Source organism: Falco punctatus (genome assembly GCF_963210335.1).
Source record: "Falco punctatus genome assembly, chromosome: 13".
Taxonomy (NCBI): domain Eukaryota; kingdom Metazoa; phylum Chordata; class Aves; order Falconiformes; family Falconidae; genus Falco; species Falco punctatus.
In genome coordinates, this window is record NC_137593.1 from 30,023,609 (window position 1) to 30,038,391 (window position 14,783).

The 14,783-nt window shown below is 62.7% G+C and overlaps 2 protein-coding genes across 2 annotated transcripts in view; one reads left to right on the plus strand and one right to left on the minus strand.

Annotated features, from left to right (window-relative positions):
* Window positions 1–48: 48 nt before the first annotated feature.
* VAV1 (vav guanine nucleotide exchange factor 1) lies at window positions 49–12,670 on the minus strand. The gene is made up of 26 exons (XM_080409562.1): window positions 12,023–12,670; window positions 10,988–11,104; window positions 10,846–10,904; window positions 10,570–10,635; window positions 10,335–10,443; window positions 10,159–10,248; window positions 9,197–9,265; window positions 8,591–8,697; window positions 7,991–8,087; window positions 7,664–7,759; window positions 7,461–7,529; window positions 6,825–6,911; window positions 6,407–6,492; window positions 5,836–5,968; window positions 5,428–5,537; window positions 5,215–5,316; window positions 4,370–4,467; window positions 3,426–3,614; window positions 3,193–3,329; window positions 2,688–2,753; window positions 2,481–2,512; window positions 1,657–1,773; window positions 1,469–1,556; window positions 1,235–1,349; window positions 339–487; window positions 49–261 (listed from the first exon to the last, which is right to left on the minus strand). The coding sequence occupies exons 1-26, from the start codon at window positions 12,224–12,226 to the stop codon at window positions 208–210; spliced, it is 2,646 nt and encodes an 881-aa protein (XP_080265688.1). The 5' UTR covers window positions 12,227–12,670; the 3' UTR covers window positions 49–207.
* The window catches only part of LOC308072545 (venom factor-like), an 18,950-nt gene continuing 16,619 nt past the window's right edge, over window positions 12,453–14,783 (plus strand). Inside the window, 3 exon segments of the mRNA XM_080409573.1 lie at window positions 12,453–12,582; window positions 12,729–13,509; window positions 14,595–14,712. Of these exon segments, the coding sequence (XP_080265699.1) occupies window positions 14,642–14,712 (71 nt within the window). The 5' untranslated portion in view covers window positions 12,453–12,582; window positions 12,729–13,509; window positions 14,595–14,641.

Consider the following 14,783-nt stretch of genomic DNA (forward strand, 5'->3'; position numbering starts at 1 on the left):
CCCCCCACCCACGCCTGGGTCCCTTCCCGCAGAATCCAACCCTGCAGCTCATCCTTCTCCTCTTTTATTGTCCCTCCTAGGCAGGAAGAGACTTAAATTAATATGGGGGTGTTGGGAAGGGTGGGGAGGGATGCGGTTGCCTCTGGGGTGGGGGGACACGGGTGGTGGGACACAAGGTAGTGGATGGGATGGGGTGGGGGTCCATGGTCAGCAATATTCTGAGTAATCTTCCTCCACGTAGTTTGCGGGGAACCATCCAACCTGAGGGAAGATGGAGATGTTGGGAGAAGGCATGAGGAGCTTTTTGGGGGGACACTGCGGTGGGGAAGGGGCCATACCCGCCCATAGATTTCTCCTTTCCACCAGCCTGGGTGGCCTTTCTTGCTGAGGACACGGATGATGTCACCTTCTCGCAGCGTCAGCTCCGTCCGGTCCCGGGCGCAGAAGTCATAGCGGGCTTTGGCTGAACCAAAGCTGCGTACGGCTCCTGGGGAGGGGACAACATGGACAAGGGTCACTCCCCGTGTCCAAGTCCCCTCCATCTGGTCCTCGTGGCCATTTGACTGTCCCAGGGTCCTTGCCTCAACCCGTCCCTTGGCCATCTCCACTGACGGGTCCCCAGAACCCAGTTGTCCCCCTTGGACCCATCCCAGCTTGTCCCTCCTGGCCATTCATTCCCCCTTGACTCATCCCATCACCGATCTCTCATCCCACCTCTTGGCTGTTACCAACAACTTGATTCCATGGGACTCATCCCATCACCGATCTCTCATCCCACCTCTTGGCTGTTACCAACAACTTGACTCCATGGGACTCATCCCATCACCGATCTCTCATCCCACCTCTTGGCTGTTACCAACAACTTGACTCCATGGGACTCATCCCATCACCGATCTCTCATCCCACCTCTTGGCCATCGGCAATGACTCGACCCCATGACTCATCCCATCACTGATCTCTCATTTCACCTCTTGGCCATCACCAAAGACTTGACCCCATGACTCAACCACCCCCCTCATCCTTGTCCCTTCAGCTTATCCCACTTAACCTGTCCCATGGTTGCTCCTCTCCCTTGGCCTCAACCATTCCCTTGACTCATCCCTTGGCCATTGTCCTTGTCCCATCCCTGTGACTCAACTGTCCCCTTCAGCCTGTCCTGTCGACGATGACCGAAAGAGGAGGACCTCACCATGTCCATCCCCCCCCCACCTCCATCCCATCTCCCAGGTCCTACCGGGTGGCCGGGGACTGGCCCGGCTCTCTGGCTCCTTGAAGGGCACCACCAGTGCCGTGTCAAGGGCTTTGAAGCAATCCTTGAGCGAGCTACGCTGGTAGAACTCCACCAGCTCCTGTGGATGACATGGTCAAGCCCTGAGGTCACCACCAGCCCTCAGCTCCAATGTGGGGAGGACCCAAAAATGGGGATCGGGGATGGGGGGAGGGCAGAGAAGGGGGTTCCAATGCTCACCACCAGCCCCTTGAACGCCTTCTTCTCAGTGACACGGTAGAGCCCCTCTGCCGTCATCACCTTGATGTGCTTCACCTCCCCGTGGTACCTGGTCATGGGGACATGGTGGGTCCCCTTGGGTTCAGCCAAGGAACGGTGCCCCCCCACCTCGTCCCCTCCCCCACCCTGAAGGTGTCTCTGGTCCCTACTTGATGCTGATGGCAAACTCGCCAGCGTCCTTCACCCGTTGTCGCACCAAGAAGGCGCCGTCGGAGCGGAGCATTAGGAGCTGCTCGGCTTCCCCCCGCTCCATGGGACCAGCGTACCTGGGGATGGTGGGATGGGGGTCCTGAGCCATCCCCTGCCCCTCCCCGGGGTAATCGAGAGGATTTGGGGAGGGGGGGGGGAGGCGAGGGCTATGGGTCAACCCAGGGAAGGATTTGGGGTGATCACAGCAGGGCCTGGAAGAAGATTTTGGGGGCCCTGATGCCAAGGGGGTGACCTTGAGGAAGGATTTGGAGGGGGCAGGAAGGATGGGGAGCTCCGGGAAGGATCTGGGGTGATCCCAGGAGGGATGGGGGACCCTGAGGAAGGATTTGGGGGTCCCTGGGGAAGGATTTGAGGAGAGTCTCGAGAAGCATAAAGGGTTTGGGGAGGATTTGGGGGGACCCTGGAGGCTACGGGCTGCCTCTGGAGAAGGATTTGGAGTGACCCAGGAGGGATGAGGGACCACAGGAGGGATTTGGGGGCCCTGTGAGCTATGGGGTGACTGCAGGAAGGACGAAGGACCCCCAGGAAGGGATCTGGGAGGTCCTGGAAGATTCATGGTAAGGTGACCACAGGAAGGACGGGATGAGGTTGAGGGGAGATATGGGGTGACCCCAGGAAGGTTGTGGACCCCAGGGAATGATTCAGGAAGTCCTGGGGGCTCCAGGGTGACCCTGGGGGAGGACTGGGGAGATCCTCAGGGGCTATGGGAGCCCAGAGGAGAATTTGGGGTGTCCTAGGGACAACAGGGGGGCTCAACACCGACCAGGGGTAGACTGAGAGATCCGGCAGCGGCACCTGGGGGAGAGAAGCAGAGTTGGGGATCAAGGAGGGGACAGCAGGTGACTCCTCTGAGCCCCCTCCCCCCATATCCCACAGACACCCCCGCAAATCCCAGGGGACTCCAAACATCTTGGGGACATCAGGGTGGGTGTGGGGGCTCCTGGTGGTGCTTTGGGGTCCCCATACTCACGCAGATGAAAGGTCTCACAGCTGCACAAGGGAACCAGCCCAGGTCACCGTTGGCCACGTTCCTGCCCTGGGGATGAAGGATCATGGGGCCAGGGGGGCCACGGGGGTCCCCATGCTCCTCAGGAGGCTGGAAGGACCGCAGGGGTCCAGCCTGACCACAGGGGTCCAGCCCCATCATGGGGGTCTGGCTCATCTCCATTGTGGGGTTTTAGGATAGCTATGGGGGTCCAGCCCCATGGTGGGGGTCCAACCCAATCATGGCTCCCCAACTCATCGTGGTCTGGCCCATCATGGCCACTGTGGTCTGAGCCCACCATGGGGGTCCAGCACGGACCTGGAGGTCTGTCCCAGCCCACTGTGAGGGTCTATTCCAGCATGACCATAATGGTCTGCCCCCTATGGTGAGGTCCATCCCAATGCGGCCATGGTGGTCTGCCCCCATAGCAGTGTCCCATCCCAGCATGACCACGAGGATCCCATCCCCACCACAAAGGTCCCGTCCCCACCTGCCACCAGAGCTGCTCAGCCTCGGCGACGGTGACCTCCACAACGTCCCCGGGGCTGAGGCGTAGGGCAGGACCCAGGGACCCCGGTGGTGGTGGGACGCCGCTGTAGGGTTGGTTGGCCTCCATCTTGGGCAACCCTGGGAGGAGAACACGTGATGGGGGGGGGGGGTCTCCACCCAGCCATCTGGGGCACGGGCACCCCCCTCCAACGTGTGGGTCCACGTTGTCCTCACCCAGGTCTCCCCGCTTCTTCTCAGGGCTCGGCCGCTGCGACTTGTTCTGGGGAGCAACAAGACCCCCCATTAGTCCTGGGCGGGTGGGAAGGGGCACGACCCCCCTGGGGCCTCCCCACGCCCAGTTTTGGGGCATTTTGGCCCATTTTCCACATACTGGTGTTACCTTCCTCGCGCCAGAACCTGAATCTGTGGGGTGGAAGAGAAAACGCTTATTACTGGGGGGTATTTAACCCCTGCCCTAATTAATACTAATTAGGTGCTAATTAGGCTCCTGTGGGGTTGGGTGGACATCGTTAGGGCATCCCATAATGCCCAACTCCACCTGGGCTTGGGCCATCCCTGAAAGCCCTGTTCCACCCAGGCCAGCCCTATCCCACAATGCCCTGCATCGCGTCAGCCATCTTCTATCCCACAATGCCCTGCATCGCGTCAGCCATCTTGTATCCCACAATGCCCTGCATCGCGTCAGCCATCCTGTATCCCACAATGCCCTGCATCGCGTCAGCCATCTTCTATCCCACAATGCCCTGCATCGCGTCAGCCATCCTGCATCCCACAATGCCCTGCCTCGCGTCAGCCATCCTGTATCCCACAATGCCCTGCATCACGTCAGCCATCCTGTATCCCACAATGCCCTGCGTCGCGTCAGCCGTCTTGCATCCCACAATGCCCTGCATCGCGTCAGCCATCCTGTATCCCACAATGCCCTGCATCGCGTCAGCCGTCTTGCATCCCACAATGCCCTGCATCGCGTCAGCCATCCTGTATCCCACAATGCCCTGCATCGCGTCAGCCATCCTGCATCCCACAATGCCCTGCATCGCGTCAGCCATCCTGTATCCCACAATGCCCTGCATCGCGTCAGCCATCTTGTATCCCACAATGCTCCACTCCCCATCCCATGATGCCCCACTCCCCCACTATCCCATGATGCCTCTCACCAGCGCCGCCCCTGCCGCAGGTCCCCAGTCGCCCCAGACACTCCTTGTGCGCGGGAGCCCGGCACCGGCTGCAGCGGTACCCCTGGTAGAACGTGCCCCTGGGGGAACACCAGGACACAGGGGGACATGGGGTCACGGTCAGCACGAGGGGACACCTGTGGGCCCCCTGTACCCACCTACCTTGGCCCACCCGGGGCTGACCCAGTCCTAGACCCACCTGTGGGCCTTGGGCCAATCCAGTCCTTGGCCCACCAGGTTCTTGGCCCATGTTGGCCTTGGCCCCACCAGGATCAACCCACCTTGGGTTTAGCCCCCTCAAGGATTGACCCAAATTGACTTTGGCCCACCCAGGACTCAACTCCCCCAGGCCTTGACCCACCCAACTCTTAACCCATCTGGTCCTCTACCCAAGACTTGACCCACCTTGGCCTCGAGGCCACTCAGGGCTTGACCCACCAGCTCCTTGACCCACCCAACTCTTCAACCTACCTTGTCCTCTACCCAAGACATGACCCACCTTGGCCTCGAGGCCACTCAGGGCTTGACCCACCAGCTTTTTGACCCACCCAGGCCTCCACCCACCCAAGACTTGACCCACGTTGGCCTTGGATCACCCAGGACTCAACCCGCCCAATCCTTCACCAACTCAGACCTTCAGCCACCCAAGATTTGAACCACCTTGGCCCCAACTCACCCAAGGGCTTGACCCACCAAGATCTTACCCCACCTCCAAACACCTACCTGGGGCCTTCCCTTCTCCCAGAGCCCCAAAACCCCACCTCCCATGTTGCTCTGTCCCCCATTGTCTCACTAGGAGAGTGGGGAACATGATTTTGGGGTCCTACCTCAGCAACATCTGGCAGGCCCTGCAGGACGTGGTGTCCTCAAAGGAGAACATCTGGAAGTCATGCCCGTCAGCCAGGGCATGCTCAGGGAAGATGTTGGAGCTGGCAAGAGGTGGGGAGACCTGGGTCTGGTGGAGGCAGTTTTCCCCCCATGCAGGGCCACCCGGCCCCCAGTGGGGCAGGTCCCCCACCCCTGGGTGCAGGGACACCTACAGGGCCATCTCGAACTGCTCCAACCACTTCTTCTTCAGCTCACAGGTCTTGAAGAAGAGCTCGTAGCCCTGCAGCCCGGCTGTGTCGATGAGCAGGAAGGTGTGGGTCCACTGTGGGCATGGGCAGGGCTCAGCAGTGCCCCAACACCTGGGGCCACTGCCACCCAGATGTCTGGGGTCACCAAGGACCACCTTCCTGGGGCCACCAGGCTCCAGTATGTCCCACCAAGGACCTGGACACTTGGGTCCACCAGGCCTCAATAGGTCCACCAAGGACCTGGACATGGGTCCACCAGGCTGGACATGGGTCCACCAGGCCTCAGTAGATCCACCAAGACCTGGACACTTGATCCCACCAGGCTTGGATGCTTGGGACCACAGGGACCTGGACACCTGGGTCCCAGGGTACCTTCTTGCCGTCACGGGGGCTGAGGCCACTGTCCCTCAGTTGGTAGCTCTGAAGGTCCACGACGTCTTTGGCCTCGTAGGAGTCCCCACGGCGCTTGCAGATGATCAAGGCCTTGTCCAGGAGGAAGCCGTACCTGGGGACAATGATGAAGGTGACATGGGGTTCCCAAGGCCACCATGTGTTCCTGTGGTGATCCCGTGTCCCCATGTGTGTCCCCATGGTGTCTTTGTGGTGTCCCCAGGTTCCTGTGTGGTTCCCATGTCCCCGTGAGTGTCTCCATGTGTGTCTCCATGGTGTCCCCAGGTTCCTGTGGTGTCCCCATGTCCCAGTTGGTGTCCCCATGTGTGTCCCCATGGTGTCCTTGTGATGTCCCCAGGTTCCTGTGGGGTTCCCATGTTCCCATGGTGTCCTTGTGGTGTCCCCAGGTTCCTGTGGTGTTCCCAGGTCCCAGTGGGTGTCCCCATGGTGTCCTTGTGGTGTCCCCAGGTTCCTGTGGTGTTCCCAAGTCCCAGTGGGTGTTCCCATGTGTGTCCCCATGGGTGTCGCTGTTGTGCCCCTCGCCTTGTCCCACCTGTCCACCTTGGAGCGCCGCTCGGTGCTGGAGACCTTCAGCTCTCCATCGATTTTGGGGCGTCCAAACTGCGCCAGGGACTGTGGCTGTGCCGGACATCAGCAGGGACATGGGGGACACAGGGGGGACATTGAGAGCAGGGACACAGGGGGGACACGAGGAAACTGAGGGCGTATGGGGGGGCCATGGAGGATATGGGGATTTGGGGGGACATGGGGGGGTCCCAGGGAGGCTGGAGGGGTTTGGGGGGGCGGGGGGACCCCACCATGTCATGGAAGCAGAGCTGGACACTGGGGAGGATTGGGGAGGGTCTGGGGGTGCAGGGGGAGCTGGGACAGTTTGGGGGTGCCACAGGATGGCTGGGGGGGGGCTGTCCCAGGAGAGGGTGGGGAGGGGGTCGTGGGGGGGGGGTCCCCACCATGTTGTGCAGGCAGAGCTGGACACTCGTGAGCTGCTTCAGGGTCTCGTTGTCCCGTTTGACCTCATTCACGCACTGTGCCAGGTCCTGGGGGGGCCCAGTCAGACACCCCCAACCCCCACAGTACCCGGGGATCCCCTCATACCCTCCAGCCCCCCTGATCCTCAAATACCCCTCCAACCCCAGGGACCCCCTCAGGACCCCCCAGATCCCCCCCTCCAGCCCCCACATTTCCTCCAGCACCCCCAGACCTCCCAGGGCCCCCCAAGAATCACTCAGGACCCCCTAGAACCCACTGGGAGCCCCTCAGGACTCCCTAGGGACCCCCATGACCCCTTTTAACCCCTCAGGACCTACCCCAAGACCCCCAGGGGTCCCTCAGGAACCCCACAGGCACCCCAGGAACCCCCCAAGACCCCCCTGAATCTCTCCCCTCCCCAGAACCCCTAAGATACCTCAGGATCCCACCAAAAGCCCTCCTAGAACCCCTCCAAGACATCCCATGAGCCCCTTAGGAGCCCCCAAGACCCCCCCCGAATTTCCCAAGACCCCCTCGGATCCTCCTTAGGCCCTCCAGGCCCCCCTAACTCTTCCAAGGACCCGCAGGACCCCCCCCAGGACCCCCCCAGGACCTACCCTCATGGCATCCAGGGCCACCCGCAGCCTCTCCCTCTCGGCTGGCTCTGGGGTCAGCTTCACCAGCTCCTGGGGGGTCAAGGTTGGTCCCCCCAGCAGGGACCCATGTGTCTGGGACCCCCATGTGTACCCCCTTGATGGGACCCAAACTTCCCCCCCCCCCCCCCCCCATCCCCCCACCTCAGGGACCCTGGTGAGCAAACCTGGAGCAGGAGATGGTACTTAAGCACCCGCTGCATCGGCACCATCAGAAGGTCCCGAAGGGAGAAGCGCCCATTGTTGGCTCGTTGGGAGCACTCCTGGGGGTCACAGGGGGTCGTGGGGGTCACGGGGGGTCATGGGGTCATGGGGGGTCATGGGGGGCCATGGAGATTGGGAGGGTCATGGGGACATGGAGGAACATGGGGTCATGAGGGATGGGAGGACACGGGGGGTCCTGGGGAGGAGGGTGTCTGGGAGGGTTCCAGGGGGACTAAGGGGGTCCCAGTGATCCTGGGGGGTGTCAGGGGGTCCCAGGCATCCGAGCCCACCTGCAGCTTCATGCGGAGGTCGGTGTTGGTCGCCAGCTGGTCCAGGCGCCGGGCGGCTGCTTCCACCTGGCTGCAGTAGCGGCCGTAGAGCAGGAACCTGCAGGGATGGAGAGGACCTGAATGCACCCAAAGCCACCCACCAAAGCCACCCAAAGCCACCCAAAGCCACCCAAAGGCACCCAAAGGCACCCAAAGGCAGCTGTAATCCGACCCGAACTGGGCCAAAATCAGAGCTGGTGCTGGACTCAGGATCGGACCCGGAATGGGTCCAAAACGGACCTGAAGTTGGACCCCAAATGGACCTGAAGTCAGACCCAAAATGTGCAGGATTGGCCCCAAAACGGACCTGAAGTTGGACCCCAAATGGACCTGAAGTCAGACCCAAAATGTGCAGGATTGGCCCCAAAACGGACCTGAAGTTGGACCCCAAATGGACCTGAAGTCGGACCCAAAATGTGCAGGATTGGCCCCAAAATGGACCTCAATGAAGTTTTGGACCCCCAATGCCCCCCCGACCCCTCCAGGACAGCCCCCGTTGCCCCCCAGGACCCCCTTTGCCCCCCCCCCCCATTTCCCCCAGGGTCCCCCAGTGGCCCTCACCTCTCTTTGTACGCGAGGAAGAGGGGGGGCAGACCCTGCCCCCCCCCAGCCCCCCCCAGTGCCCCCCGCAGCTCCCCCAGGAAGAGCCGGTGCAGCTGCAGCAGCTCCTGTGTGGCAAGGGGGGGGGTGTCACCCACTGAAAGAGGGGATCCCCCCCTCTGGGACCCCCTACTGGGGTTACTGGTGGTTACTGGGAGCACTGGGAGGGATTACTGGGTATTTCTGGGAGCAGTGGGGGGGGTCGCTGGCGGTTACTTTGGGTAGTGGAGGGGTTACTGGGAGCAATGAGAGGGGTTGTGGGGAGCACTGGGAGCCCTGAGGGGTTACTGGGAGGAGTGGGACAGTTTAATGGGCATTGCTGGGGGCACTAGAAGAGGTGACTGGGAGTAGTAGGAGGGGTTACTGGGAGCACTGAGCGGGGTTATTGGGAGCCCTGGGGGCTACTGGAGTAGTGGGAGGGGGCATTACTGGGAGCAGTAGTAGGGGTTATAGGGGGATACTTCAGTTACTGGGAGCACTGGGATGGGTTACTGGGAGTACTGGGATGGGTTACTGGGAGCACTGGGATGGGTTACTGGGAGCACTGGGATGGGTTACTGGGGTCACCTCAACGTTGATGAAGATGCTCTCGAGGTCTTGGGGCTGCAGGAAGTGCCGCAGCGGCCGCAGGAAGTGCTGTGGGCACTGGGGTTACTGGGAGCACTGGGAGGTGGCTCCGAGTCCACTGGGGGAACCTCCCTGGTGCCCCACGTCCCTTCCTCATGTCCCCAATGTCCCCCGCATCGCCATCTCCACCTGTGTCACCAGTGTCCCCAAATCCCCCACATCTCCCATGTCCCAGTGTCCCCCCATGTCCCCAATGTCCCCCTGTCCCCCTGTCCCCCATGTCCCCAATATTCCATGTGTCCCCCCGTCCTCAATGTCCCCTTATTTCCCCCCATGTCCCCTCACATCCGCCATATTCCCCTACGTCACCAATGTCCTCCATGTCCCCCATGTCCCCTGCATCCCCCGTATTGTCCCATGTCCCTGGTGTCCCCCCATGTCCCCCCACATGCCCCGGTGTTCCTCACATCCCCAGTGTCCCCCCATGTCCCCAATGTCCCCCATGACCCCTGTCCCCTTATGTCCCCAATATTCCACATGTCCCCTCCGGCCCCAATGTCCCCCCTTATTTCCCCCATGTCCCCCCACGTCCCCTCACATCCGCCATATTCCCCTATGTCCCCCATGTCCCCCGTGTCCCCATTGTCCCCCGTGTCCCCCATGTCGCCCATGTTGCCCATGTCCCCTGAATCCCCCGTATTGTCCCACACCCTCAGTGTCCCCTCCATGTCCCCTGCATCCTCCGTATTGTCCCATGTCCCCCCACATCCCCAGTGTCCGCCCCACATCCCCAGTGTCCCCCCCATGTCCCCAATGTCCCCCCCATGTCCCCAATGTCCCCTATGTTCCCCCATGTCCCCTGCATCCCTCATATTGTCCCACATCCCCAGTGTCCCCCCATGTCCCCCCACATGCCCTGGTGTCCCCCACATCCCCAGTGTCCCCCCACGTCCCCATCCCACCTGGCAGATGGACTCGAGGGTCTCGGTGTACTTCTCCTCCGTCTGCCTCAGCTCCTGGATGCAGCAGAGCCTCCTGTCCACCTCCACCTTCTGCGGAGACAGTGACACCCAGGGGTCCCAGGGGGGTCCCAGGCACCTTGGGGGGGGGGTCCCAGGGGGACAGGGGGGACACCCACCATAGCCGGGTGGGGCTCCACCCGCATCAGGTCCTCGTAGATGTCATCGCCGTCATCCCCTTCGGCTTCGACACAGTCGTAAAGGTCATCGTCCTCCTCTGCTGTGTCACTGTGTGGGGACAGCTCAGTCCCCCCCTAATGCCCCCTACCCTTCCAGTACCCCCAACATCCCCCCAGTGCCCCCCCTAACCCCCCCCCAGTACCTCCCTAACACCCCCCAATCTGCCCCACTCACTCGATGAGGTCAGAGAGGCCGCTGTAAATGTCATCGTCCCCAACGCAGTCCTCAGTAGGGAAGGGCCTGGGGGGTGACACACAGCCCAGAGACCTGGGTCCCTCGGGGACCGGACACCTGGGTCCTTGGGGAGGGGGACCCGGACACCTGGGCCCCTCAGGGACTGGACACCGGCGTCCCTTGGGGTGAGGGTCCCAGACCCCTGGGTCCCTCAGGGACTGGACACGGGGGTCCCTTGGGGAGGGGGACCAGGACCCCTTGGTCCTCTGCACTCACGTGAAGCCTTTGCTCTGGGCGATGGGGGTCCAGGAGAGCGTTGAGAGGGTGTCGATGACCTGGGGACAGAGAGGGGACAATGGGGAGGGAGGGGTGACAGCGGGACACCCAGGTCCCCCCGGGGTCTGACCTCGGGTCCCACCTTGCCGAAATCTTGGACGTCGAAGAGGTCGAAGGCGCCGAAGAGCCGGTGCTTTGGGAGCCCGAACTTGTCGGCGCAGGCGGTCAGGAAGGTGCGGATGTTCCTCAGGCACAGGAACTGTGGTGGCATCATGTCACTGTCACCAGCACCAGCACCGTGCCACCCCCCCAGCACCCCCCCCCATTGTCAGTGCTATTGCCACTGTCGCCCCTATCGTCACCATCGCCATCACTGTCACCACCACTGTCATCCCCACCAGCACCATCAACCCCCATCATCTTCCCCCATTTGTCACCATCATCGTCACCACTGTTGACATTGCCACCACCATCATCTCTGTCACCAGTGCTGTCATTGTCACTGTCACCCCATCATCCACATCACCAACATTCACTGTCACACCCATTGGCACCATCACCACCATGACTGTCACCATCACCACCGTCGGCACTGTCACTGTCATCCTCCTTGGCACCAGCACCACAATCATCACGTGATTGTCACTGTCACCAACACCACCATTGTCACCGTCATCCTCACTGGCACCACTACCATCATCAGCACCATCATTGTGGCCATGGTCATTGTCACCCCCATCATCGTCACTGTCACCCCCAACATCATGCTTATTGACACTGTTATGGTCACCCCCATCATCACCAACATCATCGTCATCACCACCACCATTGCTGTCACCCCCATCATCATCACTGTCACCAACATCCCCATTATCCCCATCCTCACCATCCGTCATTGTCACCATCAACGTCACCACCAACCCTCTTGTCACCATCATCGTCATCCCCACTGGCACCAGCATCACCACCATCATCACCAGCTGCACTGTCACCATCACCACCATTGTCCCCACCACTGTTGCCACCACCCCATGGCCATCACTGTCATTCACACCACCCCTCTCACTGTCATTGTCACTGTGATGGAACCAGCACCCCCGTACCGCTTCTTGGGGCAATCCCCCCTCCAGTTACCCCCATCCCCACCCCCCTGGTGGGTGTTTGCCCCCCGTCGCACCTGTGACATCTGGGGCCGGGGACAGATGTCGCGGGGGGGCACGGCGCGGGGCAGGAGGGCGTTGAGGAGGTGGCAGAGCAGCACCCCGTCCCGCAGCGCCTGTGCCAGGTCCCACACCTGCCCCCCGGGGCTGCTGGCCCGGTGCCCCGCGGGGAGCACCCGTGCCGCCACCAGCCAGCGGGCACACTGCCGCCACGCCTCCATGGCGCGGGGGGCACGGCGGCACGGCGGTCCTGCTGGGACCTCCTGGTGGGGTGGGCTCTAGGGGGGAGTCAGGGGAGGTGGGTCCTGGGGGGACCGCGTCTGGGGAGCAGCCAGGGGAGGTGGTCCTGGGGGGGATGGTGTCAGGGGGGAGCAGCTGTTGAGGTCCTGCGGAGCAACCAGCGCTGGGGAGGAGCTAGTGGAGATGAGGTTCTGGTGGGACCACGCCTGGAGATGAGGTTCAGGTGGAGATGAGGTTCTGGTGGGACCACTGCCGGGGAGGAGCTGGTGGAGTTGAGGTTCTGGTGGAGATGAGGTTCTGGTGAGATCACTCCTGGGGAGGAGCTGGTGGAGTTGAGGTTCTGGTGGAGATGAGGTTCTGGTGAGATCACTCCTGGGGAGGAGCTGGTGGAGATGAGGTTCTGGTGGGACCACTCCCAAGGAGGAGCTGGTGGAGATGAGGTTCTGGTGGGACCACTCCCAAGGAGGAGCTGGTGGAGATGAGGTTCTGGTGGGACCACTCCCGGGGGGAAGCTGGTGGAGATGAGGTTCTGGTGGAGATGATGTCCTGGTGGGACCACTCCTGGAGAGAAGCAGCAGCAGAAGATGAGATCTTGCAGTGCAACCACTTCTGTGGAGGAGCTGATGGAGGTGAGGTCCTGGTGGGATGTCTTCTGCAGAACAGACAATGGAGATGGGTCTTGGTGGGACCACTGCTGTGGATGAGGAGCAGAAGACGAGGTCCTGCAGTGCAACCACCTCTGGTGAGGTTCTGACAGAGGTCAGGCCTTGATGGGAACACGCCTGGTAAGGAGCTGATGGAGATGAAGCCTTGGTAGGATGACTTTAGGTAAGGATCTGATGGAGAAGAGTCTTTGACTGCTTCTGTGGAGGCTCCTACAGCAAGGGTGGGGGGCGGGGTGTCCAGACCCCCAGGAACCACAACGGTTGAGGAGGAGTCGGTGGCGATGGGGCCCGGTGGCGCTGGCCTCCTTTCCGCCGCTGCCGCACCTGGAGTGCCGATGGGCTCCTTCCTCCGGCGCACCCACCCCTGGGGAGGGTCTGGTGGCCTCGGGGCCCCCCGGCGTGGGCAGCAGTGGCGGCGGGGCCCAGCCGGGCCTGGGGGTTCGTGGGGGTGCCGGAAGCCACGGGTGTCGCGCCTGCGCCCTGGGGTGCCGCGGGCAGTACCGGGAGCGTCAGCGCAGCACCCGGATGCCGGGGTCCTTCCCACCCCGGCGCCTGCGGCCGCCGAGAAACTGCCACCCCGGGGGGGCCCTGCGGTCGTGGTCTGTGGTGGGGGTGGGAATGGGGGGCCCATGGGGGGACCCCGGCGTGTGGGAACCATGGGGGGACCCAGGTGTTCAGGGTCTGCGCCCACACCGAGGGTCCCTTGGGGGGGGACTGGGGTCTGTGCCCACACCGAGGGTCCCGTGGGGAGACCCAGGTGTCTGGGGTCTGCACCCACCCCGAGGGTCTCATGGTGGGACCAGGTGTTCGGGGTCTGCGCCCACAACGAGGGTCCTGGGGGGGACTGGGGTCTGCACCCCCACCGAGGGTCTCATGGTGGGACTGGGGTCTGCACCCACACCGAGGGTCCCGTGGGGGGGGACTGGGGTCTGTGCCCACACCGAGGGTCCCGTGGGGAGACCCAGGTGTCTGGGGTCTGCACCCACCCCGAGGGTCTCATGGTGGGACCAGGTGTTCGGGGTCTGCGCCCACAACGAGGGTCCTGGGGGGGACTGGGGTCTGCACCCCCACCGAGGGTCTCATGGTGGGACTGGGGTCTGCACCCACACCGAGGGTCCCGTGGGGGGCCCAGGTGCCCAGCCATGGTCACCCATCCCCTGAGGGACCTACAGTGTCCAGGTCCTGCCAAGGGTCCATGGGGGGTCTGAGGTGTCACAGTCAGGGGGGGACGACGACCCCCAGGCACCTGGGTCCTGCCCACCCCTACCCCACAACCCAGGAGGATGATGGGTGTCCCCTGGTGTCCCCCCGTTCCCTGTTGCGTCCCCCCCTTTGGTGTCCCTTCTCTGGTGTCGCAACCCCCGGTGGCCCCCCGCCAGCTGCCTTCCCCGAAATGAGGAAGGACCTGGGTGTCAGGGCAGCCCCTCCCCCACCCTGCGTGGGTGGACCCAGGGGTTCCCAGCCCCCACCCAGGTGGACCCAAGGGATCTGGGACCCCCCCACACCCCTCAAAGTGGGTCCCAGAGTCCCTTGGCCACAGGTTGACCCGGGGGCCCGGGCAGACACACCCTAACACCCCCCCAAGTGGATCCAGGCGCCTGGCCCCTCCCCCTCCGCACATCCCCCCCCCATCTGGGTGCTGGTTACCCATTAACCACTATTAACCAGCGCCGCCACCATAAAGGGACCCCCCAGATCCACCGTCTCCGTGTCCCCCCCACCTCTACAGCCATGGGGGCTCCGGCGCTGCCCCTCCTCCTCGGTCTCCTGCTGCTGCATGTGGCCCCCACCCATGCCCAAATGTGAGTCATCGGGACCCCCCCCCACCTCCAGTAACCCCCACCCCCACCCATTGGACCCCCTCTTCTCAGAC

What these genes read in the sequence shown, in the direction of transcription:
- VAV1 (XM_080409562.1), bottom strand. Translation starts at nt 12,226, where the DNA reads ATGGAGGCGTGGCGGCAGTGTGCCCGCTGGCTGGTGGCGGCACGGGTG. An exon ending in CCCGGCCCCAGATGTCACAG is followed by an intron (nt 11,105 to 12,022) that starts GTGCGACGGGGG and finishes ATGCCACCACAG; the next exon opens with TTCCTGTGCCTGAGGAACAT. An exon ending in TTCCTCGCGTACAAAGAGAG is followed by an intron (nt 8,088 to 8,590) that starts GTGAGGGCCACT and finishes CCATCCCTGCAG; the next exon opens with GTTCCTGCTCTACGGCCGCT.